The sequence below is a fragment of the Saimiri boliviensis genome, chromosome 11 (assembly GCF_048565385.1).
Source record: "Saimiri boliviensis isolate mSaiBol1 chromosome 11, mSaiBol1.pri, whole genome shotgun sequence".
Taxonomy (NCBI): domain Eukaryota; kingdom Metazoa; phylum Chordata; class Mammalia; order Primates; family Cebidae; genus Saimiri; species Saimiri boliviensis.
The window spans coordinates 38,193,851-38,218,311 of record NC_133459.1 but is presented as its reverse complement, the minus strand read 5'-3'; the positions used below and the strand labels follow the sequence as shown (position 1 = coordinate 38,218,311).

Sequence of the window (24,461 nt, the reverse complement as noted above, 5' to 3'; positions counted from 1 at the left end):
ACCGTCTCAAAAAAAAAAAAAAAAAAAAAAAGAGGGCTTACTTGTTTGGATGACGGTTATAGAACCATGTTTTTATTTTTTTTTTTTGAGACAAGGTCTGGCCCTGTTGCCCAGGCTGGAGTGCAGTGGCATAATCTTAGCTCACTGCAACTTCTGCCTCCCAGGTTCAAGAAATTATCCTGCCTCAGCTTCCTGAGTAGCTGGGATTACAGGCACATGCCACCAAGCCTGATTAATTTTTTTTGCATTTTTCATCGAGACAGGGTCTCACCACGTTGGCCAGGCTGGTCTCGAAGTCCTGGCCTCAAGTAATCCACCTATCTCAGTCTCCCCTCCTCGCCTCAAGTGAGCTACCCATCTTGGCCTCCCAAACTGCTGGGATTACAGGCATGAGTCACCACACCTGGCCAGAAATACTTCTTAAGAGCAAAAAAAATTTATGTCTTAATTTTTCCTGAAAAATATTACATATCCACTTACAGTCTCCCCTATTGCAAATGCAACAAAAAGAAGGTAATATTCCACATTTCAGATATACCAAAAGGCATAAACATAGTATTACAACCTCCCACAGACCTACCACTCAACTCAAGAATATACCTATCCGCCTCACAATTATTGGATGCTCAGACTGTCTCAGAACAGTGACAGTTTGACATTAATAGCAGGAAGTTTTCCTATGTTTAGATTATTGTCTTAGATTCTCAACAAATTGCTATACAAAGGGAAATGTGAGTATTTATAGTAGTCATGGTGATTTACTAAAACATAAACCAAATCATATTGCTTCCCAACTGAAACCTCTGGTTATCCACTGTCTTTTTTTTTTTGAGACACAGTCTCATCCTGTTGCCCAGGCTGGTGTCCACTGGCATGATTACAGCTTACTGCAGCCTTGACCTACCAGGCTCAGGTGATTTACTTTAGCTTTCCAAGTAGCAAGGACCACAGGTGTGCCACCATGCCTGGGTTAACTTTTGTATTTTTTTGTATCGAGGGAGTCTATGTTGCCCAGGCTGGTCTCAAACTCCTGGGCTCAAGCAATCCTCCTAGCTCTACCTCCTAAAGTGCTGGAATTACAGGGGTGAGCCACAGCACCTGGCCAGCTTCAGAAAGACTGTTTAGCCAGAATATCACGGTTCTACAAAGGGCAAGAAATACAGGTGTGACCATGTTTGGAATGATGACTAGACTCACTGGATGCCAAAATGCCATCGATAAACTCCTGACGTGTTATCTTCCCATCCTGGTCCTTATCAATGCGCCGGAAGAAATCCATCACTCGAGACTTTTTGTGATTCATCCAACGCATATACTTTTTCCTCCAGACATCAAAGTCAAAGTTAGCAAATTCCTTCAGCTACAAAGAAATCAGAAGTGTCAATAAGATTTATTATTTGGGCCCTCAAAAGCTGCCCAGAACATACCCAAACTTTCAGATATCCAGTAAAGCCATGCAGGCCTTCCAGAGGGCATCGACAATGAAATCTATGTGTCTGCTTCTCTTGTGAAGGCACATTCTGTCTCCTTCACTTAAAGCCATGACTATTTACATGAGCTGTGGTATAATGGAATAGCAAGAAAAACAGTAACTGAACAACCACCATGGAAAATATTGAGCACGTAGAATGAGAATGGGTGAAGCCAGCCTTGCTTTCCCTTTGGGCTTTTCAGGGGATCACTCTCTTAGATGCAAGGGAATGGATTCTAACCCAGAAGGGAGGTCCTTAGCACTCCTCAATTACGTTGTTTACATAATCACACACAGGGCTCACATTATGAGGCTCGTGTTTACCACTATCTTCTGAGATTTCAATGAGAAAATCTGAGTTCTGGATGGAAGCAATAGGAACCCAGCATTGTATCCAAGCATGTTTCTTTGGAATGGTACCAGAGAGAGCAAACTGCCCGTCTGACTTCCATGTTAAATATTTGGCCTTGATGGCAAACAGCAGGCCTATGCGGTGGGTAAGACAATTTTCAGCTACTTAAGTCTATGTTAATGATATACCCTCAAAATGACTTCAACAGTGAAGCAGTTTTCCCTTGGTCTTTCAAACTCCAAAGTTAGAAGGAATGGGGGGAAAAAAGCACCAAGAACCCAATAAGCCTAAAAGTCAACTGACTTATGGAAAAAATTAAAAAAACAAACAAAAACAAAAGACAAAACAAAAACAAAACAAAACAAAAAACAAAACCACAGAACACTCACTTCCAGGCAAAGCTGCTTTGATATGCACAAATAAAAAAATACAAAAGACATTAGAGGCTTGTTTAGAAACTAGGAAGCATAGTTCTACTATATTTTTTTTTTATACTGGGTAATGACACTTAAAAATAGATGATGTGCTTTTCATGATTTAGTGAAGACTAACAAAAACAACAAAAGCATTAAAGATTACTCCTATTTCATAACTGTGTAGCATATATTTTTATATGAAAGGCTCAACAATAGTCATTTTTGTGCTGTGCTACATATCTGGAGATAAATTTCCAAAGTTCTGTTCCTGATTCCCAACCACAGCAAGATACTGAGGCAGATCAGGTCCTGGCCCTCATAGACTGGGTGTTTTCTTGCTTTCCACACCTAGAAGCTTCAGCCTACTCTGTCATAAATGGTTTTCTTACAAATGTGTCTTTTCTCATTCAAGGGCATCAAGGAATGAGTACTGGCTTGGTATGGGTCTGTTTCTATGTGAAGAACTAAGTTAAGGCACACAGTTCACATTAAGAGAGCCTCAGAAGGGCTCTGTTTCACTTTGCTTCAGGGAAGGCCACTCAGCAGCACATTACCTCCTCTAGCCGATCCAAGGCATCGTTCAGCTTCCTCTGCCGCTCCAGTGCTAACAGCCATACCTGCTGCCAGCGGGCAGAAAGCTGATTGATCCGTGGGTTTTTTGCTTCAGATTGTGAAAGGATTGGCATGGGAGGAGGGGTTGGCTGACTTAAGGATTTTCCTAAAAGGAAAAATAATCACAAGATTAGAACAGCTGGTTACTATACAAAGAAAGAGCTGTATGTATAAACTTAGGAAATCTTTAGAATATCCAGCCTGAAACTGAGAAAAGAAATACAGGACTCGGCAACATTTAGATACAGAGGTATACTAATTCCAAAGGTACTGATCCTCTCAGAACATGCTTACCTGCTGCATGCAGATCTCCAAGCAATGTTGTCCTACCTTACTGAGCCGAGGACATGCTAACTCAACTAAAAAAGCAACATACATATTCTGCAGGAGCTGCCTTATTTTCAATGAAATTAGTGCAAACCAAATGTAAACAGCTAGCGCTGATCACCAAAACAATGGAAAGGCTACTGTTAAAGAATAAGCTTAACCACCTCGTAATTTCATATCAATCCATGAATACGGAGTATAGCTACTGACTGTCAATGTAAGAAAAGTGAGTTTCAAAAAACCAACATGGTTTTTGAAAATGGAATAAACACTTTTTGACAGGCATTTGGAAAGTGCTCATCTTCATTTAGCGGGAATGAAGCATCCTAACACAGGGGGCTGGAAACATACTGCCTCCGCTGCGAGATTTCTCTATGAAAGGTGCGTGAGTAGGCTCTATGTTTTTCCTTTTATATGTCTTGGTGACCCGGTCCACGTCAGGCTGTTTGCGAGTCATCTCCTCCATAAATGTCTGTTAAACACACAAAAAAGGGAAAAAGAGTTAAAATTTTATTGGACTTAAGTGGAGTCAGGCAATGTTTTACTAACAAAGGCCAGGCTGATTACAGATTGACCAAGTGACAGGTGCCCTTGCATGCTCTATCACTCCTTTTAAGACACTTGATTGAAGAAGGTACTTTATCAGGTGCTAAAGACCTGAAGGAGTAGACAGGGACTCTGACTTCAAGGAGCTCACCGATGAGTGATAAAAGCCAAAGAATCAGAGCACTGAGTGCCATACAGGGAGGCAAAGGAAGAGCTAGGATGAATACTTTACAGCCCATGGTGGCTAGAAAGGCTGCCTAGAGGGCTGGTGCCTGAGCTGAGTTACCAAGGGATGTAGTTTAGATATCTGTCCCCTCCAAGTCTCATGTTGAAATGTGAATTCTGATGTTAGAAGCGGGGTCTGATGGGATGTAATTAAGTTATGGGGGCAGCCTTGGTGCCCTCCCCATGGTAATGAGTGAGTCCTTGCTGTTAGTTCACATGAGAGCTGGCTGTTTAAAAGGAGCCTACTATCTTCTTCTTCCCCTCCCCCTCCCCCTTCCTCTCCCTGTCTCTTGTCATGTGACACAATGGCTCCCCTTTGCCTTCCACCATGATTCTACGCTTCCTGAGACCCTCACCAGAAGCAGATATTGGCAACATGCTTCCTGTACAGCCTGTAGAACCATAAGCCAAAACAAACCTATTTTATTTATAAATCACCTAGTCTCAGGAATTCCTTTATAGCAATGCAAATGGACTGACACACTGAGGAATGAAGAAATAGTCAACAAATGGCAGGAGGGCAGTCCTAGAAGAGGGTGCAACCAAAACAGCCAGAGATGGCTGACAGTGCTGTGACCAAGACCCTTACACTCACTGGCTCTGCAGAGGATGCAATCAGAGGACTGGCAAGAGGCAGGGTTGGAGAGGCAGGTAGGAGACAGATCACACAAGGCTTCTGTGTCAGGCTAAAAATTGGCCATTTATTCTGAGAGCAATGGCGGGCAGCTGAAGGACTTCGATCCAGGGAAGAGACAAGATCAGATCTATGCTTTCGGGCTATCACTTTGGCTTCAGTGTACGAGGCGGAGTGACGTGAGTGGGGGCAGGGGGGAGTGTGGGATGGGGAGTAGCTAGCAGTGAGAAGACAGGGCAAGAAACCACTGCAGTAACTGAGGCAAAACATGGTGAGGGCCACAGCCAGGTCAGGAAAGATGGAGCCAAGAGGTATTTTGAAAGTAGGACTGACAAGCCTTGGTGAGTGGCTAGATGTAGGGGGAATAGGAAAAGGAGTAACTCCAGACATCACAGGGTTCTCAATGAGGAAAGGGGAGGCAGATCTGAAATGGACAAGTGACATCAGGCAAAGATAAAGTGGAATTTTAGAGCTGCTTCTAGTTTACTGTATGTCTAGACTTTAGGAGACGATGATGCTAGAGATGAAAAAGATGCAGAAGCTTTATAGGTAATAGCTTATGTTGTTAGACTAGATAAATCTCAGCAGTGTGAGGAGAGCATCAAGAATGAGACATCAGGGAACAACATTACTTAATAGGCAGGGAAGAGGAACTAGCTAAGAAGGCTAAAAAGGAATGGTCAGAGAGATCAGAGGAAAACACAAAGATTAAAGGACAAAGAAGTCAAAAGGAAAGTTTTGGGAAGGGATGAAGAGCCAGCTATGTCACATGTCAAACAAAATAAAGACTGAAAAACATCTGTTGGATTTAGTGGATTTAGCCAGTGGAATGTGACCAGAACAGTGTCAGCCAGACCACAGGGACCTGGGGAGTGATGAGAAAAAAGGAGATGAGATAGGGAACAAGAAGCATAGCTGAAAATGGAGGGAGGCAACACAATGGTAACTTGAGGGGAACACTGGGTTGGAAGGGCATGTCTGGAAGCTTTAGAGGAAAGAGTAAACAGGAGAGACTGAAGATACAGGGGAGGGGGGAAAACAGAAAGGAGAGGAACTGAATAGGAAGAAGATAATCTCTCAGAGAGGAGGTGTCAATATAGGTACATCCCATAGGAAGGACAGGTGCTCCTCAACTTACAACAAAGTTACACCTTGATAAACCCATCGTTAAGCTGAAAATATAACACACCTGAACTATGGAACATCATAGCTTAACCCGGCCTACCTTAAACACGCTCAAAACATGTTAGCCTATAGTTAGGCAAAATCATCTAACACAAAGCCTATTTTATAATAAAGTGTTGACTATCTCATGTAATCAAAGTGAAAGACAGAATGGTTGTATAGGTATTCAAAGTGAATGGTTTTGTTTATGTTTTTTGAGATGGAGTCCTGCTCTGTCACCCAGGCTGGAGTGCAATGGTGTGATCTCCGCTTACTGCAAACCCTGCCGCACTGGTTCCAGTGATTCTCCTGCCTTAGCTGCCTGAGTAGCTGGGTTTACAGACAACCACTACCACACCCAACTAATTTTTATATTTTTAAAAAAGTAGAGATGGCGTTTCATTGTGTTGGCTAGGCTGGCCTCAAACTCCTGACCTCAAGAGATCTGTCCACCTCAGCCTCCCAAAGTGCTGGGATTACAGGTGGGAGCCACTGCTCCTGGCCTCAAACTGTATGGTTTCTACTAAATACGTATAACCTTTGCACCATCATAAAGTGGAAAAACTGTATAGTAAGTTCTCACTTGCCAGGGCAATTGATTATATAAACTAAAAAGACCATTATAGTCTACCGTATAGCTAATCATGATTCACACTTGAATTCAGTGTAAATAATCATGATTAAAAATGATATTTGCCTTACTTATAGCCATTACTGGAGATAGTGAAAAAGAAAAAAGAAAAAAATGGTATTTGCCTCTAAAGGATATGTTAGATATATTATGAAGATAGTTCAACTGAACTTTCCTCCATTGTTTAGTCTGAGGTGCACCTTCACTGATCACTGGGTTCATTCGAGAGAGTTTCTGAACCAGATACAATGGGGACAGACCAGTGGACCCTTGGCTCAGATGACGGTCAATAAAAACAGGCTGTGGCAGGCAGACTTCTCCAAGAAGGCCCCCAAGATTCCCACTCCTAGTGTGTATACTCTATGTAATCCCCTTCTCTTGAGTGTGGGCAAATGATGGAATATTCACTCCTTTAATTACATTTCATCCTCCATTACATTTCAAAACTCCACATAGCACCTAGGACAGTTTCTCCTTCTGGCTGTGTGGCTAAGACCTGAGGGGGCCTCTAGGAGCCAAGAGCAATTCCTAGCTGAGAACCAGTGAGAAAGTAGAGACCTCAGCCCTACATCTACCAGGATTTGGATTCTGTCAACATCCTGAGTGAGGCTAGAAGAGGATCCTGAACTTTAGATGAGACTGTAGTACTAGTTGACACCTTGATTTCTGCCTGGTGAGACTTCAGGAAGACCTAGTTAACTCATGCCCAGGTATCTGACACACAGTAACCATGAGGTAAGTATGTCAAGTATGTCTTGTTTTAAGGTGCTAAGTCTGTGGCAACATGTTACGCAGCAATTTAAAAACAAATACACAAGGCAAAGGACTTGGTATCCATGACCAACACAGAAACCACCAGTGACTACACAGTGAGGTTAAGACACCTGATGCTCAGCGATAAGGGCTTTCACTCGGTCAATATTCTGCGGGATTGGTTCCTGATCTCGCTGAATGAGGGTAGTCTCAGCCCACTGGATCCATGCCAGAAGTTCTTCCAGGAGCTCAGCGTTAGCCACCAGTTCTGACAGAGCCGTTTCAAGACGCTGCTGGTGCTGCTTGGCCCATGTGAGGACCTGTGAAAAAAGAAGAAAACCATGGCCTCTTTCAGTCAAGCACACCCTTTTGTTTCCAAAGCCCCTTTTCATCTGATTTTCACAATGACTTTTTATTTTTATTTATTTATTTTTTTGAGACGTACTCTGACTCTGTCGCACAGGCTGGGGTGCAATGGCACAACCTTGGCTCCCTGCAACCTCTGCCTCCTGGGTTCAAGCGATTCTCCTGCCTCAGCCTTACAAGTAGCTGCAATTACAGACCTGCACCACCATGCCATAGCTAATTTTTTTTTTTTTTTTTGAGACGGAGTTTCCCTCTTGTTACCCAGGCTGGAGTGCAATGGCGCGATCTCGGCTCACCGCAACCTCCGCCTCCTGGGTTCAGGCAATTCTCCTGCCTCAGCCTCCTGAGTAGCTGGGATTACAGGCACGCGCCACCATGCCCAGCTAATTTTTTGTATTTTTAGTAGAGACGGGGTTTCACCATGTTGACCAGGATGGTCTCGATCTCTCGACCTCGTGATCCACCCACCTCAGCCTCCCAAAGTGCTGGGATTACAGGCTTGAGCCACCGTGCCCGGCCATAGCTAATTTTGTATTTTTGTAGAGATGGGTTTCACCGTGTTGACCAGTCTTGTGTTGAACTCCTGAGCTCAGGTAATCCACCTGCCTCAGCCTCCCAAAGTTCTAGGATTACAGGCACGATCCACTATTCCCAGCCAACACAATGACTTTTACTTATTTATTTGTTTATTTATTTATTTGAGATGTAGACTCACTCTGTTACCCAGGCTGGAGTGCAGTGGTGCAATCTCAGCTCATCACAATCTCCGCCTTTGGGGTTCAAGTGATTCTCCTGCCTCAGTCTCCCAAGTAGCTGGGATTACAGGCCCACACCACCATGCCTGGCTAATTTTTGTAGTTTTAGTAGAGATGCAGTTTCACCATGTTGGTTGGTCAGGCTGCTCTTGAACTCCTGACTTCATGATCTGCCTGCGTTAGCCTCTTCAAAGTGCTAGGATTACAGGCACGATCACCCAGACCTAACATAATGACTTTTTAGAGGAGAGACCACCCAAACAGTCAAGAGGCTTCACTATTACCCTAGTGACAGCTGGGATAAGAGCTGGAATAAAATATCAGCCCTCCTGAAAGCAAATCTACTATAGCTGTTCCTTGGTATCCACGGGAGACTGGTCCCAGTACCACCTGTGGATACTAAAATTCATGAATACTCAAGGCCTGTAATTGGTTTTGTGGAGCCTTGAAAAATCCTTCCTCTGTATAAATAGGCTTTGCTTCTTGTGAATACTGTATTTCTTATCCGTGTTTGACTGTGAATGTGGGCTCCACCAACATGGAGGGCTAACTGTATTTACTGAACATCTGCATATAAGTGGACCTGTGCAGTTGGAAACACATGTTATTCAAGAGTCAGCTGTATATCCTGTTAAAAGTTATTCCCAGGAATGATGGGACACTACACACAACATGTCCACTGGAAGTCACTATTAACATAGCACTATGCCAACACCACTCCTCTAGGTTGCCACACATTACCAAGAAAACAGCTTTTACTAAAATGCTAACTGTATTTGCTGAGATATTCACGGTGAGTGAAAGATTCCTTACCTGGGGGAAAAATATTATACTATAGTGATAGTTTACTGGGCCTGTGCAGGCCTCCTCTGAACTTGGGGACTCACCTCCTCAAAGCGAGCTCGGATGATGGTGATCCAGTGTTTGATCGTCGTGATGCAATCAGGGTGGCAGACAGCCAGGATGACTTCTCCCATGGCTACTGCCGAGTTAACATCCACTCGCTTTTCTTCCACTTTCTTCATGAATTCCTAAACAAAAAAGATTTGAAAACAAAAACTTACGAAGTCTACATTAGCAGCACTGTTAGTTTACACTGAGGGGGGAAATATTTCAATGTTTTCTTTTTCCTTCATGTGTTGACACAGACCTCTAAATGCCTGTACTTAGTTATCTATGGCATTTTAATTGTAAAAGATATGGGAAGGTACGGGGTTTACACAAGAATGACTTTCTCTGGTGGAGATGACAACAAAGAATAGGACACACAGAGGTACGTCCCCTTTTTCCTATTTGAATTAGTTTCTCTTTTTTTAATCCAATTTTTCATTTATTCATTTTATACTGGTAAACATATTTGTATTGGAAAAATATAATTGTAAAAACGATAATATTTTGGATCTACTACTACAAAACAAAAAAAACCCCGGCCGGGCGCGGTGGCTCAAACCTGTAATCCCAGCACTTTGGGAGGCTGAGGCGGGTGGATCACGAGGTCGAGAGATCGAGACCATCGTGGTGAACATGGTGAAACCCCGTCTCTACTAAAAATACAAAACATTAGCTGGGCATGGTGGCACGTGCCTGTAATCCCAGCTACTCAGGAGGCTGAGGCAGAAGAATTGCTTGAACCCAGGAGGCGGAGGTTGCGGTGAGCCGAGATCGTGCCATTGCACTCCAGCCTGGGTAACAAGAGTGAAACTCCGTCTCAAAAAAAAAAACACAAAAAAACCCCTAATATTTAAAAAATATCCATAACAGAATATAACAACAAACCCAAAATTAAAATCTGAGTGGATAAAAATTAAAAAGGGGAAACATTTCCCACCTCATTAGGACAGACTGAGACCCCAGATACTGCACCATATTCTACAGCTTTGTAAGTGGTTCTGGGGGATCAGATCAGGGCCTAAAGCTAGTAATATAAGGAAAGGCAAACAAAGGCATATGCAGGTGAGGAGTAAAGAAGATGAAATAGTCCACATTTAAAAAAATATATAATACCATCTTTTTAAAACTTGTTTACAACCAGCATGTATTACTTTTGTAAGAATAAATGAATGAATGTTAATGTTTAAGGTGTCACAAAACCCATCAGTCACTTCCCTCTCCATTCCTGCTAAACCAATGGGCTAGGCCCACTCTGGTTTTGTTCCTTTTCATGTGAGTTCTGGTATTTCCAAGAAAAAGTTGCTTTCATTTAGTGGCAGGCAGCCCTCATGGTGGTGGGTAGCAGGAGGTTACAAACCCCCAAGGCTGGATTACCTTATGGGTGTCAATGAGAGTCTGCAGAGCCTCTGTGTCATCGGGAAGTGCTCCCCGAAAGCGAAGCGTTTGCTCTGCTTCAGAAAGCCACTCCAACAGCATGTGGACTGTGTCCCGAAACTCTTCTGCCTAAAATAACCAAGCACAAAAGACTGAACTCTCTCTGCAGCCAAGGACCTAGAAACTGGGAAATGCCAGGGAAAGGGTCCAGTGTTCATTCAGATGTTTCATGGCCTCATCGAAATTCCACAAAGGTTATCTTTCATAGCTTTGAAAATCAACTGAATTCATTATTTCTCAAAATGAATGTTAAAGTTGTATAGAACATTCAGAATATCAATTTTCAACTGTTATGTTTATTTCAAGACTGGCTGAAACAAATTCTCATAAAACAAAAACAAAATAAATCCATTCAGATCCATCCCTTGGGTTGAAACAGCAAATGTCTCTTACCTGTTTTAAGGCCTGCTCAAGCCGGCTTTGTTTGGAAACAGAGAGTTTACAGACAGTGTCCCAGCGAGTGCTCAGTTCCTGGAGCTGCCCTTTTACCCAAGTAGTATCATCTCGACTATTCTCAATCAGCTCTCGCCCTGACCGCTTTAGGACCTGAACAGTTCCTGTTCGCTTTCCCAGTTCCTTCTGGAAAACCTAGAAAAGAAAATAGGAGAATTAGTTTGAGGAATGTTTTGAGTCCAAGAAGAGAAACCCCTGGGAAAGAATAATTTCCTTGGTAGGTTCTAAACATGTGTCTTTTATGCACAGAGGGAGGCAGAACAATGTATAAGAAACAATCACTAAGCTAAGTGCCATGGCTTATGCCTGTAATTCCAGCATTTTGGGAGGCCAAGATGAGAGGATTGCTTGAACCCAGGAGTTCAAGACCAGCCTGAGCAACATGGTGAGACCCAATTACACTAAAAAAAAAAAAAAAAAAAAAAAAAAGAAAGAAAAAGTAAAAAAACCCACCAGAAGATGTGGCTCTAAATGCTAGCTCAGGCATTTAGGAGATACATAATTTTGAAAAGTTGCTTGAGGCCCAGTTTCTTCCTCTGTAAAATGGTAATCATCATATGAATGTTTCCAGAATTATTGGAAATAAAAACATCTGCTGTGCACATAGTAAGAATCTGTTGTGGCTGGGCACAGTGGTTCACACCTGTAATCCCAGCACTTTGGGAGGCTGAGGCAGGTGAATCATGAGGTCAAGAGATCGAGACCATCCTGGCCAACATGGTGAAACCCCATCTCTACTAAAAATACAAAAATTAGCCAGGCGTGGTGGCATGCGCCTAGAGTCTCAGCTACTCAGGTGGCTGAGGGAGGAGAATCACTTGAACCCAGGGGGCTGAGGCTGCAGTGAGTCAAGATGGTGCCATTGCACTACACAGCCTGGTGACAGAGCAAGACTCCGTCTCAAAAAAAAAAAAAAAAAAAAAAAAAAAAAGAAACTTGTAATTTTAAGGTAAAGTTCAGTGTTTTGTGCTGAAACAGGAGGATATTACACAGTTCAACATGACAGGTAGAGATTATGTTAAATATTGCCATGTGTGGCGTTAGGATTTTTAGGTTCAGAAGTGGCTTAAAAAAAACCCACTCATTTCCATTTTAGGAGTTAGTGGAAATGGATATCTTACGGGTTTCTGTTGAAATTTAAATTCATTTTGTGACTCAACTGAGAAAAACAAACAGGAAGAGAGGCATCCTTGAAGTGAAGTTCACACACTGCCAAATCTGAATCAAACCAATTTTGGTAAATTCTTTGTGACTAATGCAGAATCTCAGCAACAGTTTGTTTAAACACACAGAGCAACTGACAGGCTCTCTTTCTCCCCTAGAAAGAAAGGCAGAAGGCATCACGTGGAAGACCCTAGGGCACTGCACTCCATGTAGCCCGGACCTCGCCCCACCTTGTGTGCATCCATGAGATTCATGACGAGGTCCAGGTCCCCGTGCACGGGCTGGTCCTCAGCCAGCTGTGGCTCCACCTTGTATAACCAGTCGACCAAGGCCTGCAAAGCATCCATGAACTGACCAGAAAAGAGCAGGGCTTCCTCCAACTTGTGCTGCCTGAGAAATGCACACAAATGCTATCATTCTTAGGGATTCCTTTTATGAATGGCCCACAATTCTGCTTGCTGAGAGGGAAAATTGCTTGACCTCTGTATTACATAGAGAGTGACTTCTACGTTTGAACAGTTAGAGTAAAAACTGACTAAGAAGAGATGGTGAGACACTGTAAATCAAACCACCCTCTAGAATGGATTAAGGGTAGCACAGGGGACAGGCAGATACACCCTTTGGGCATCTTATAATCCAGTGTCACACAGGCACACCCTAACAACCCAATGTCTGTGTTCATCACTTTATACTATTTCAAGTAAAACATGATGGCTTTGGTAACGATCTAGAGTCAGGAGTTAACTTCTAGCTCAAAATCAGTTGTGTGACCCTGGGCTGTTTCTTCACCTCCTTGGACCTCAGTCACCTCATTACAAAAAACTGGCATACAGGCCAAGTGTTGGCTCATGCATGTAATCCCAGCACTTTGTCAGGCCACGGTGGGAAGATCACTTGAGGTCAGGAGTTAGAGATCATCAGCCTGGGCAATTGCAAGACCTTGTCTCGGCTAAAATAAAAAACAATGGTCGAGCATGGTGGCTCATGCCTGTAATCTCAGCACTTTGGGAGGCCGAAGCAGGCAGATCATGCAGGCAGATCATGAGGTCAGGAGTCTGAGAACAGCCTGGCCAACATGGTGAAACCCCGTCTCCGCTAAAAATATTTTAAAAAATTAGCTTGGCGTGGTGGCGTGCACCTGTAGTCCCAGCTACTCGGGAGGCTGAGGCAGGAGAATTGCTTGAACCTGGGAGGCAGAGGTTGCAGTGAGTTGAGATAGTGCCACTGCACTCCAGCCTGGGTAACAGAGTGAAGAATCCATCACCAAAAAAAAAAAAAAAAAAAAATTAAAGAACATTAGCTGGGCATGGTGGCACAAGCCTGTAGTCTGAGTTACTCAAGAGGCTGAGGTGGGAGGATCACTCGAGCCTAGGAGTTGAAGGCTGCAGTAAGCTCTGCACTCCAGCCTGGACAAAAGAGCTAGACACTGTCTCAAAAAGCCAAAAAAATTAAAATAAAAAAAAGGTGATGGGGAAAGTACAAATAGGGTAGCAATACTGTAATATTTGGCATGGCATAGTGGGTATAAATAGACGAAAGTACAACTTTTAGAACCAAACTGCTGTGGTTTAAACCTCAGCTCTGCCAGTATAGTAGCTGAGTGGCTTTAGGGGAGTTAAGAACCTCTTTGTGATTATTTTCTCATCTGTAAAATAGCACTAAAAGTAGCACCCACCTCAGTGGTTATGAGGATTAAATTATCAACATTGCCCAGCAAAGGTCAGGTATCATTATGGTTAAATGAGGTAATGCATGTAGAGGCTTTGGAGTGTTCAAGAGCAGTGAGTAAGACAGCTGTTGGTATTACACATTGATGATTTACAAATATTTCTGAGTTACCGATCTTCTATTATTGTTGGTTTGATTTTATGGGCCTCTAATATAGTAAGGTTCAAGTTTAAAATAAGAATTTTAATATATTTTATTCAAATTACTTTACAATGCTCTTTGAACTAACTGATGGCATTAAGATGGTACAAAACCTCTTACTGATACATTAGCTTTATCACCATTTTATAGAGTCTGGTAACAGCCTCTTACTTTTGGGATCCCAGTTAGACCCCTGAAGAAGACATTCATGCTCACCGCTCCACAGACTTGCCACAAACAGTATCCCATTTGTCTCTGACTTCTCCTAGGAAATTGTCAAGTTTCTGAGTATCTTCAGAAAGCAAAGTCTTTTCTTTCAGTGCTCTGCCAGTTCTAATTGTGGTATCATACACAGGCTGCTTGCCACCAAGAGTTTTCTGAAACTCCTATGTTTCCAGAAAGAAAAGAAAAAAAAAGTGTTAAAAGTCAGATGACATTTTGATTTGGAACAAAAGAATCTGAATTTTCAGGCTAGAAACCAAATAAAGTATGAACATCACCACTTTCGTTGAACTAAAATTAACCATAGCTTATCCCTAAGAAATTTATAATTTTTTGCTTATACCATATACAGAAGTGTCTGACAATCTGTAAAAGCCTACAGTTTTAACCAGTTACTCCTAAACTACTTTGCTTAAACTGTTATTTAAATGAGCAAATATCATTATTAGACTGCCTAAATATAAAATGGAACCCTGACTTCATCATCTTGACTTTTAAACATTAACCAATTGGTCTTTTTACTAACTCTGATTTTTATTTTTGGCAAGCTATAAGCTTTAGTGAATACCATGCTCAGGAAATGAAATTAACTGCTTTACCTTATGCTTAGAAAGCTGAAGTTTAATTTTGTCAGGGTCATTGGATATCTCTAGTTCTGAGTCCAGGTGACTCTCTGCATCTTCTAGCCAGTCAATCAGTTTTTTCCAAGCTTCATGGAACTAAAATTAAGTAAGAAATAAGTTAACAGGAATGATTATATACACTATACAGCACGTTTGAGAATCATTCTAGAGACCCAGTACATGCAGCCCAAGAGTCTTCAGTGAATTAATATCTTTCTTCCCCAACTTACTTGCTTTGCCCGCTTCCGGGCATCATCTAGTGATCGCCCCCTTTCAATGGATCGCTGGACAACCTTTTCCCATCGAGATTGCACGCTAACCAACAAATTCTTGATCAGAACAACATCCTGTTTTTGGCTAAGGAACTTTAATTGATTCCCAGTTTGATCCAGCTCAATGATCTGGTCTCGATGAGCATTTACTTCATTAGCAAAAACCTGAGGGAACAACAGTGCTCTTTTTAAGCTTAAGATAAGATAAAGAGGCATTTCTTTCAATTAGTGCTTTCAAAAAGAAGGCAGCATGATAATATCAGTTACCTTGTGCTCTTCTATTTGCGAAAGGACCGTATTTAGAATCAGGCTTGGTGGAGAAGCGATGTTTAAACTTTGCTCTGCTAGAGTGAGCCAGTTGATAAATTCTTGTAGGGAATTCTGGAATTCTGTTGCCAAGTTGAGGGCCTCTTCCAGCTTTGACTGAATTTTAAGTAAAACACACACACACACAAAGAAAAAGTGCCATTTTCAGGAATTATAGCTTCAATGACAAAGGCATGAATTCACCAAATGAAATGACCTCTAAAAAGAAGGCCTCATTTAATCAACCTCCAAACATGTTTTGTTTGTAAAGAAAGAGACATTTTAATACTAGTGGCTGAATCAAGTGGGCAAGAACTCTGTACATGGAAAAGGAAAGAGAGCACAATAAGCTGCTAAGTTCCTTTCTCTGCTACTCTCCACTTCCTGGAATGGGAATAAAACTATTCAGTAACGGTAAAGTGGGTAAACCCTTTAGTGGTGACAGCCGCAGGATCTGCAACCTGCTTTGGGCAATTTTCAGTTTCCTTTAATGTACTTTTTGTGGTATAAAAACAGCTAAATGAAAAGCAATTTACTATAAAGATGATGTTCAATGTAGTACTCTTTGTTTAAATACATGTTTTCAGAAAATATGGCATATGAAAATATGAATCTGAAAATTATGCCTATGCTATAAGAAGAAGAGGTAATGAAAGAAGCCAAGACAGTCCAGGCAAAAATCTGACAACACTAGATGTAGAGTTTCAGATATTTTCATTTACCTAAGAATGGCAACAGCAACGGCTCATTCGGAAAAGGCTGCTCCCCACAAGTACACTTCAATCCCACAGAGTTCATAAACTCCATCCTCAAATACCTACACTAAACTTTTGGTGATGACTTTTGCCTCTGGCCCACCTACTACACAGGCAAAGTAAAAATGATAGGCCGACAAAAATGAGTATTTCCAAAATATTGACAGAAAAAACTCGAAGATGTACACTACAAATGTTAACTGTTGTTAATTCTACCTGACTGCAGTATATATAATTTTTATTTTCCTCCTTGTGCTTTCAGGTTATTTTTGTAACCCCACCCCCCTACCAAAATAAACCCATTATAATAAGTGTTATAAAAATGTACATCTAAACAAGTCAGGTGGAAAAATGAAATTCACCTCAAATACATAAAAAGTTTATCAATTAATATATTACAAGTTCCTGGATGGTAGGAATTCTTTCCACATCATTCTATCTACATATTCTTTATATTCTCCATATTCTTTACATTTGTATGTCTACTTTACAGATATAAAGAAGATATATTTTTATATCTAATTTATATCTTTATATTCTTTATATCTACAGATCTTTATATTTTTAAAATATAGCACCATACACATTTAATAAATGATTTTACTGATTCTGAAGGTAATGTTCCTGAAAAATAATAAACTATACTTGACACTCAGCTTTTGCCTGACCAATTCTGATGATGGGCAACTATGTCTTGAGGTATTTTGCTCAACTATGAAGAAAACCCTCTGGAAATTTCTTGGTTATGAGCTAGAATTTGTCTCAGTTTATTTAGTCTCAGCTTTGCCTTCTGCAGGATCTATGGATGACAGCCTGTCCAAGGATTAGTTTTTTTTTTTTTTTTGAGACAGGTTCTTGCTGTTACCCAGGCTAGAATGCGGTGGCACTATCACGGTTCACTGCAGCCTCAACCCTCCAGGCTCAAGCGATCCTCCTACTTCAGGCTCCCAAGTAGCTAGGACTACAGGCATGTGCCTCCACACCTGGCTGATTTCTAAATATTTTTGTAGAGATGGCGGTCTTGCTATATTTGCCCAGTCTGGTCTCAAAATCCTGGCCTTAAGCAATCTTCCTCCATCATCCTCCCAAGTGATGGAAAAACAGGAGTGAGCCACCAGGCCTGGCCCTATCCAAGGATTAGCATACAGGTAACTCTTTTGGTCATTCTTTATATAACCAAATTACACAACCCCATGCTAGAAGGTTTTTAGGAAATTAATGCTTCTCTCAAGATGTTCATTTATTTGTTTTATGCCCTTCTGTCCATCAATTTCCCAATGATAGGGTCAATGCCTTTAGTATTTCCACCATAAATTTAGCACAGTGCTTGGCATATACTTGCTCAGTAACTCTTCATTGAGTGAATGTTGCCAACAGGTCTGTGTGTGTGTGTGTGTGTGTGTGTGTGTGTGTGTGTGTGTGTCTGTGTATATATATATATTTCATACTTGATCTGACCAGCAAAAAATACAGTGAAGCTCTGTACTCATAAAAAATAAACTTTTTGGGCAAACACTTTGATCCCTAATAAAGTTTCTTACTTTTGTAGAGAAGAGAATTTTTTTGAGGAAGAACGGGAAGAGGTAATACAATTTACTTCTCTCCTGATTTTTAGTAAATTTCCTTGCATACTGCATTTACATTAGAACCAAATTCCTTGTGGGGAATTATCAGTCATAGTTCCTACATGCCCTGTTCCCAATCTCTCAACCCCAAGACATCAACTCCAACAAAACCTTATTTTTTAGTAGGAACACAAATTGGTCATCAATATAGGACACAAAGCCCATCCATCACTGAGCAATAATGGCAGTAATGTCTTTTTTTTTTTTTTTTTTTTTGAGATGGAGTTTCACTCTTGTTGCCCAGGCTGGAGTGCAATGGAGTGCAATGGCCTGATCTTGGCTCACCACAACCTTTACCTCCTGGGTTCAAGAGATTCTCCTGCCTCCGCCTCCTGAGTAGCTGGGATTACAGGCATGCGCCACCATGCCGGGCTAATTGTGTATTTTTAGTAGAGACTAGGTTTTTCCATGTTGGTTAGGCTGGTCTTGAACCCATGACCTCAGGTGATCTACCCGCCTCAGCCTCCCTAAGTGCTGGGACTACAGGTATGAGCCACTGCACCAGCAGGTTTGGCAATAATGTCTTAACAGGTAAAGAATGAATAATTATAAAAGCAAAATTATAACGGCAGAAACTTATACCATCAATGCAACTTGACACAGATGAAATCAGTTCTGCAACTTCTGTTACAATACCCTGGTCTTCAAAAAATCTTCATATAAATAAGATGGCAATTGTTATCACTCAGCAAATTACTCAAATAGGGGGATCATAGACTGTACCTTTCTTTCTTCCATCTTACTGCTGACCACACGCCACTTCTGCTCCAAAAGTGCTACACTCTGTTCTGTCTTGGAGCCAGACCCAGAGTCGTCACGGCTTAGAAGCATGAGTCTGCCCTTGTCAAGTAGTTGATTATAAGTCTCTTCCTTGGCTTTCAGTTGGGAATAGAGTTCCTACAAGAAAAGGCAGGAAAGATATCAATTATACCAATTCTCTGGAAAAGACATACATATAGATTCTGTAGCAGAGTCTGGGAAAGTTCAGGAAGGTCTCATCTTGATTAAAAGCCATTCTTTTGGATTCAGTTCAAGTGCTGAGCTATAAGGGAATGAAACCCACCATACTTAATAATAAAATTAATTGTAATAATTAAATACTAATTACTTAATATTAAAACTAATTTGTATTAAAATGTGAATGTTAACATATTTTACTAAATAAGTGACAAATTAAAATATTAATATAATTTTATCACCCTTAGAAAAAAAAAACATTTTTTAAGGATTAGAGATCCCCCAAAAGACTCCAATAATCTATTTCCCCTTTCCATGAAAAATTTGCCTAGAAATCATGTTGCTTTTGTTTTAGCAGGCATTCTTGAAATACTGTCAGTGACTATTTGATTTCCCTAAACCCCCACTAAGTAGTTTTCTTCTTAAGTACAAACACATCTGTGTTATACAGATGTCTTCTTGATGCTGTCAGCTTCAAGTTAATACGTGTGTGCCAATAAAACTGATTAACTCAAAATTTCCAGCTGACCCTTCCCTGTCACTACTGCTGCCTACTGTAAGGTATGAGAAACCTGTAACAGGCAGCAATCCCCAAGTGTTGTACAATATTTTTGGTAAAAATGCACTACCCTATAGATTTCCAGATACATATTGACATATCACTGTGAACTGGGAAAGAAGCTATTGAATATGGTATGCTTATGCTCAATTTCAAAAAATTGCTATTACCATATGTGTATCAAGCTGTTCTCTAGCAGTTTCAGGAAGTCCTCCTGTGGGCTTAGATGCAGAAAGCTGGCTTTCCATTCTAGTAAGTTCCAAGAGGAAATCTTCAATTTCACTGTGGAAGCCTTGGGCCTTTTGAGAAAAAGATATATCAACCATGTCAGTAGTCAATTCTCAGCTTAAAAAGTAAACTTTCCGAATGATCATATGAGGAATTTATCTTGAGGGAGGAATTTTGGGCTGCTCTCCAGCAAAGTTGTTCTGTTGCTAGATTAGCATGGGGCCAATATTATTGTAAGAATCTAGCAGAGTCCTTCCGACCTCACTATAACATATTATAGATGCCTGATAAAATCAGATGAATTGACTATATATGACTAAGGTATTGCTGAATAGGGAGAGAGCTGACTTGATCAAAGAAAAAAAGGGAATCTGTTACAGTGAAGATCTACTAACTGAATAGTGAATAAAGAGACTGAGCTACCAACTAATTCAAAAAAGAACTACCCAATCAAAAGCTGTTCTTGGGCCGGGCACGGTGGCTTACGCCTGTAATCCCAGCACTTTGGGAGGCCAAGGCGGGTGGATCACGAGGTCAAGAGATCGAGACCATCCTGGTCAACATGGTGAAACCCCGTCTCTACTAAAAATACAAAAAATTAGCTGGGCATGGTGGCACGTGCCTGTGATCCCAGCTACTCAGGAGGCTGAGGCAGGAGAATTGCCTGAACCCAGGAGGCGGAGGTTGCGGTGAGCCGAGATCGCGCCATTGCACTCCAGCCTGGGTAACAAGAGCGAAACTCCGTCTCAAAAAAAAAAAAAAAAAAAAAAAAAAAAAAAAGGCTGTTCTTTCCAGATAAGTTACAACAAAGTATGAACCTTCCCCTCAAAATATAAGGGATTCTTTGCTTTTCAAATTGCTTTCCTCTCTCTGGCTTAGGCTTTCTGTTACCTGCATAGCTCTTCCTACCTTACTTGGATGTCACATGTACCTGCTGCAGAGTTGACTGAAGCTGCTGCTCCCTCTCCTCTGTTTTCTGTAACACTGACTCCCAGCATTGGTTCATGGTTTCCAAACGGCTCCTTAAGCTGCTAGCATCATCTCCAGCACTGGATTCAAGAAGCTCATTGCCAGCTTTGTTGACTGTTTCCACTGTGGCTTGATGAGCCAAAACATCATTTTTTAAGACCTAAAAAATGTTGAACAACATAATTTATCTCTATAGATACCATCAAACTTGGTTCTCTAAGGTATAAACAACATTCAAAGGCTTCTGGTGGCAAATAATCTGGTCTCATATCACTAGAGTCAGAGATGCAAAAATGAAAATACTTACATGGTGTTTTGCGAGCTCAACTTCAATGACTTTTGGGTCTCCACTTATTGGTCTCTGAGCATCTAACAACTCTTCAGTGTGAGTCAGCCAACTCATTAGTTCCTCTAAGGCATGTTGGAACTGGCCAAGGGCCAAGAGAGCACCTTCTAGTTTGTGCTACTCAGGAAAAGACAGAAAGAGAACATTCATTAGAAAATTAGAAAAGAGCAGAGAGTAGTTCACTGATGTCATCTACAACCTGCCTTACCTGTCGGTGGGCAATTTTCTCACCCAGGTTCTCCCAGAGGTGTTTGAGTTCTGTCAGTGGTTCTCGTATAATGTCTCTGTCCGTCTCATCAGTAGCTTTCTTTAACATCAGTTCACCCTGGTGATTAAGCTTCTCCATCTCAATTTGCTGTTGGTAAACTTCTACTTTGAACTCCTGTCAAAAACACACTCAATGTTAACATCAAATCAAACCTTTAAAAACTAAAACAACTCTTCTTCAAAAGCCATACCCAGATACAAACCTTCATTTCATTTAACTGATCTTTAACAGTATTGAGGTCAGTGCCAACAGGGGGCATGGTGCACAGTTTAATCACAGTGTTATCTAGCCAGTCAAACATAGCCTAGAACAAAAGACATGTGAACAGTCAAAATTAAAACCAGAAGAATTTGGGAGACAATTAGCATTATCCCTGCTAATAGAAGAACACATAAATCAAAGCACCTTGTGCTGTTTGTGATTTTTAGGTAAGGGGCACAGATAAGGAATAATGATCTTTATTAATATGCTGATTTAATAATGCAGCCAATATTATCAAGATAATGTTCAAAATAAACTACAATTTGGAAATACTAAATATGAATAAAAGCTAAGATTTCTCAATCCCAGCTAGCAAGCTCATGATGTTCTGAAGCAACTGTGCCAAGCCAAATTGTGCTTGAAGATAACCTAGGTTTGGAACCTTTGGCAAGCAATGACTTTCAGAGTAAGGCCAGCTTCACAATGTAGCTGAATGAAGCTAACTCTGATAAGCAGGCAATGATAAAAATGGCAGGAAGAGTAGGAATTCAGACAGATGTCGCTACCTTTTTTCACTACAAGTGGGAAACTTTGGCTAGATTTGTGGAAACAGCACTATTGTAGGTCTGCAGTCCTGTGAAGGTGATCCACTCTTATGCTGAATTCCAAAAATTACAAAAATGGCAAAACACAGGACCTGTGTTTCCTTGGTGGTCACCTCCTGGCCTCTCACCTGAAGAGTGTCCTGATACTGCACGGCAGCTTGCATAGCATCCTCAAGTTTTTCTAGCCTCTCTTTCCATGTTTTGTTTAAGTTCTCCCAAGCATTATTCATCTAGGGGAAAAACATTCAGTCAGATTCTTCAATCAACACCACTCTTCAGTCTGAGCCCACTAATGTTTTAACTGAATGCCTCATCCGTTTCTCCACACCTCATCAATGCTCTTCCTCACTTCAGGCTTCTCAGTTTCTCCACAGGCAAAAATCAAATCTGCTCCAAGGATCCGAATAAACTCCAGTTCCTCATGCAGACCGTCTGTCTCTTCCTTAATAGTCTACATGTAAATGAACACAATATAAGCCAAAACAGAAAGCAAAACAGAACTTTCCAAACTTTGCAAATGTGTTTTATACCCCAATAGCAGATGCTCAACATAACTGTCAGTTTCACTTATCTAGACACTAAAGCTTCAGACTCAAAGTGGCTATTTTTCATATATATAAAATATATAGGACATATAGATGTATGTATATATAAAATAGTACAGAAAAGGTACCATGAGCATCAATAATTTACCAAATGTTCACCCCTTCCTGCCTCCAAAGAAATTATAATCAGCAGCTAGACTGTGTATTACAGAGGAAGAGATCAAGGGTAAAATAATACAGTAAAAGTCACAAATTTAAGTGCTGACAGTAAATCTTGAATAAATTCTGTGCCACATCCTAAAAACTGGCTCATGGATTGGTACTGACCCAAGGTTGGGAGGGAAGGAATTTCTATATGAAAAAATAGCTAAAATAAAAGTAAGAAATAAAAGAAATAATATCAAGATATGCTTGGCTTATGCTAAATGGACAATATGAGGTGAGAAACGTTGTTAGTAAAAAATAGACTCTTGGGCCAGGCGCAGTGGCTCACACCTGTAATTCTGGACTTTGGGACGCTGAGCTGGAAAGAGTGCTTGAGCCCAGGAGTTCATGGCAAGTCTGGGCAACATGGCAAATGAAACCCCATCTCGACAAAAACTAAAAAAATTAGCCAGGCATGGTGGCATGTGACCATAGTTCCAGCTACTAGGGAGGCTGACGTGGGAGGATTGCTTGAGCCTGGGAGGTAGAAGTTGCAGTGAGTCAAGATCATGCCACTGCAATCCAGCCTGGGTAACACAGTGAGAACTTGTCTCAAAAAAAAAAAAAAAAAGCCCCAAAAGACTAGAAAAAAGTATGTCAAAGTAACAATTGTTATCTCTAGATAATGAGTCCAAAATTGATTTTTATTTTCTACCATCCATTTTTCTGTATTTAAAAAATGTACTATAATGAGCAGGTTTTTTTTCAAGTGGAGAATTTCTCAATTTAAAAAGAAACTTTAGGCCTGGATCAGTGGCTCACGCCTGTAATTCCAGCACTTTGGGAGGCTGAGGCAGGTGGATCACCTGAGGTCAAGAGTTCGAGACCAGCCTGGTCAACATAGTGAAACCCCGTCTCTACTCAAAATGGAAATCAGCCAGGCATGGTGGTGCATGCCTGTAATCCCAGCTACTTGGGAGGCTGTGGCAGGAAAACCCGTTGAACCTGGGAGGTAGAGGTTGCAGTGAGCCGAGATTGCACCATTGCACTCCAGCCTGGGAAACAACAGTGTAACTCCATGTCAAAAAACAAAACAAAACAATTTCAAAAAACCTTTAAGGTACTCAGCCTGGCTAAGCAATTAACATATCTTACTTTGATTTGATAAAGTGCTTTTTCCAGAGGACAAACACCTAAAAGAAAGGGTTTTGTTTCCTTTTTACCTCAGCAGCTTCGACCTGTTGTTTGATGATGGATGGATCAATGCCTGGGCTTTCCAAATCATGGACGATATCCTGGGTGTCTTTGATGGTGGTCAAGAGAGCTGCCATGTCATACCAGAACTTCTCTGCTAATTCGAGGACATCAAGAAATTTGATTTCTCGCTCTTCAGCCCGAGCTTTGATGTCCTCCCAGAAGAATACCATTTGATCCAATTTATCCTGGATTTCTGAGGAGGTTAAAAACAAACAAACAAAAAAAAACCCAAAGATATGAATAGGACTTCTCTAAGAACCTGAAACTGGTCTACTCAGAAAGTCCATCTAACTCTGACCTTTTCAATGAAACTATCTTAAAAAAAAAAAATGCTAATAAGTATTCATAACTAAAGGATAATTTTCTTTTTTTTTCTTTTTTTTTTTTGAGACAGAGATTCGCTCTTGTTACCCAGGCTGGAGTGCAATGGCACGATCTCAGCTCACCGCAACCTCCACCTCCTGGGTTCAGGCAATTCTCCTGCCTCAGCGTCCTGAGTAGCTGGGATTACAGGCA

The 24,461-nt window shown here is 41.2% G+C and overlaps 1 protein-coding gene across 24 annotated transcripts in view; it reads right to left on the bottom strand.

The window, feature by feature from the left end:
* LOC101042315 (microtubule actin crosslinking factor 1) overlaps window positions 1-24,461 on the bottom strand; it is a 393,287-nt gene that overhangs the window by 23,827 nt on the left and 344,999 nt on the right. For all 24 annotated transcript variants that reach the window (XM_074380572.1, XM_074380574.1, XM_074380570.1 and 21 more), the window contains 21 exons: window positions 23,912-24,138; window positions 22,328-22,450; window positions 22,128-22,229; window positions 21,396-21,497; window positions 21,134-21,307; window positions 20,887-21,042; window positions 20,542-20,739; window positions 19,553-19,681; window positions 18,590-18,763; window positions 15,448-15,603; window positions 15,139-15,345; window positions 14,885-15,004; window positions 14,280-14,449; window positions 12,425-12,584; window positions 10,971-11,165; window positions 10,518-10,646; window positions 9,140-9,283; window positions 7,263-7,451; window positions 3,530-3,650; window positions 2,794-2,957; window positions 1,198-1,360 (listed from right to left, as the gene is read on the bottom strand). In XM_074380572.1, the coding sequence (XP_074236673.1) occupies window positions 1,198-1,360; window positions 2,794-2,957; window positions 3,530-3,650; window positions 7,263-7,451; window positions 9,140-9,283; window positions 10,518-10,646; window positions 10,971-11,165; window positions 12,425-12,584; window positions 14,280-14,449; window positions 14,885-15,004; window positions 15,139-15,345; window positions 15,448-15,603; window positions 18,590-18,763; window positions 19,553-19,681; window positions 20,542-20,739; window positions 20,887-21,042; window positions 21,134-21,307; window positions 21,396-21,497; window positions 22,128-22,229; window positions 22,328-22,450; window positions 23,912-24,138 (3,303 nt within the window). The remainder of the gene's footprint in view (window positions 1-1,197; window positions 1,361-2,793; window positions 2,958-3,529; window positions 3,651-7,262; window positions 7,452-9,139; window positions 9,284-10,517; window positions 10,647-10,970; window positions 11,166-12,424; window positions 12,585-14,279; window positions 14,450-14,884; window positions 15,005-15,138; window positions 15,346-15,447; window positions 15,604-18,589; window positions 18,764-19,552; window positions 19,682-20,541; window positions 20,740-20,886; window positions 21,043-21,133; window positions 21,308-21,395; window positions 21,498-22,127; window positions 22,230-22,327; window positions 22,451-23,911; window positions 24,139-24,461) is intronic.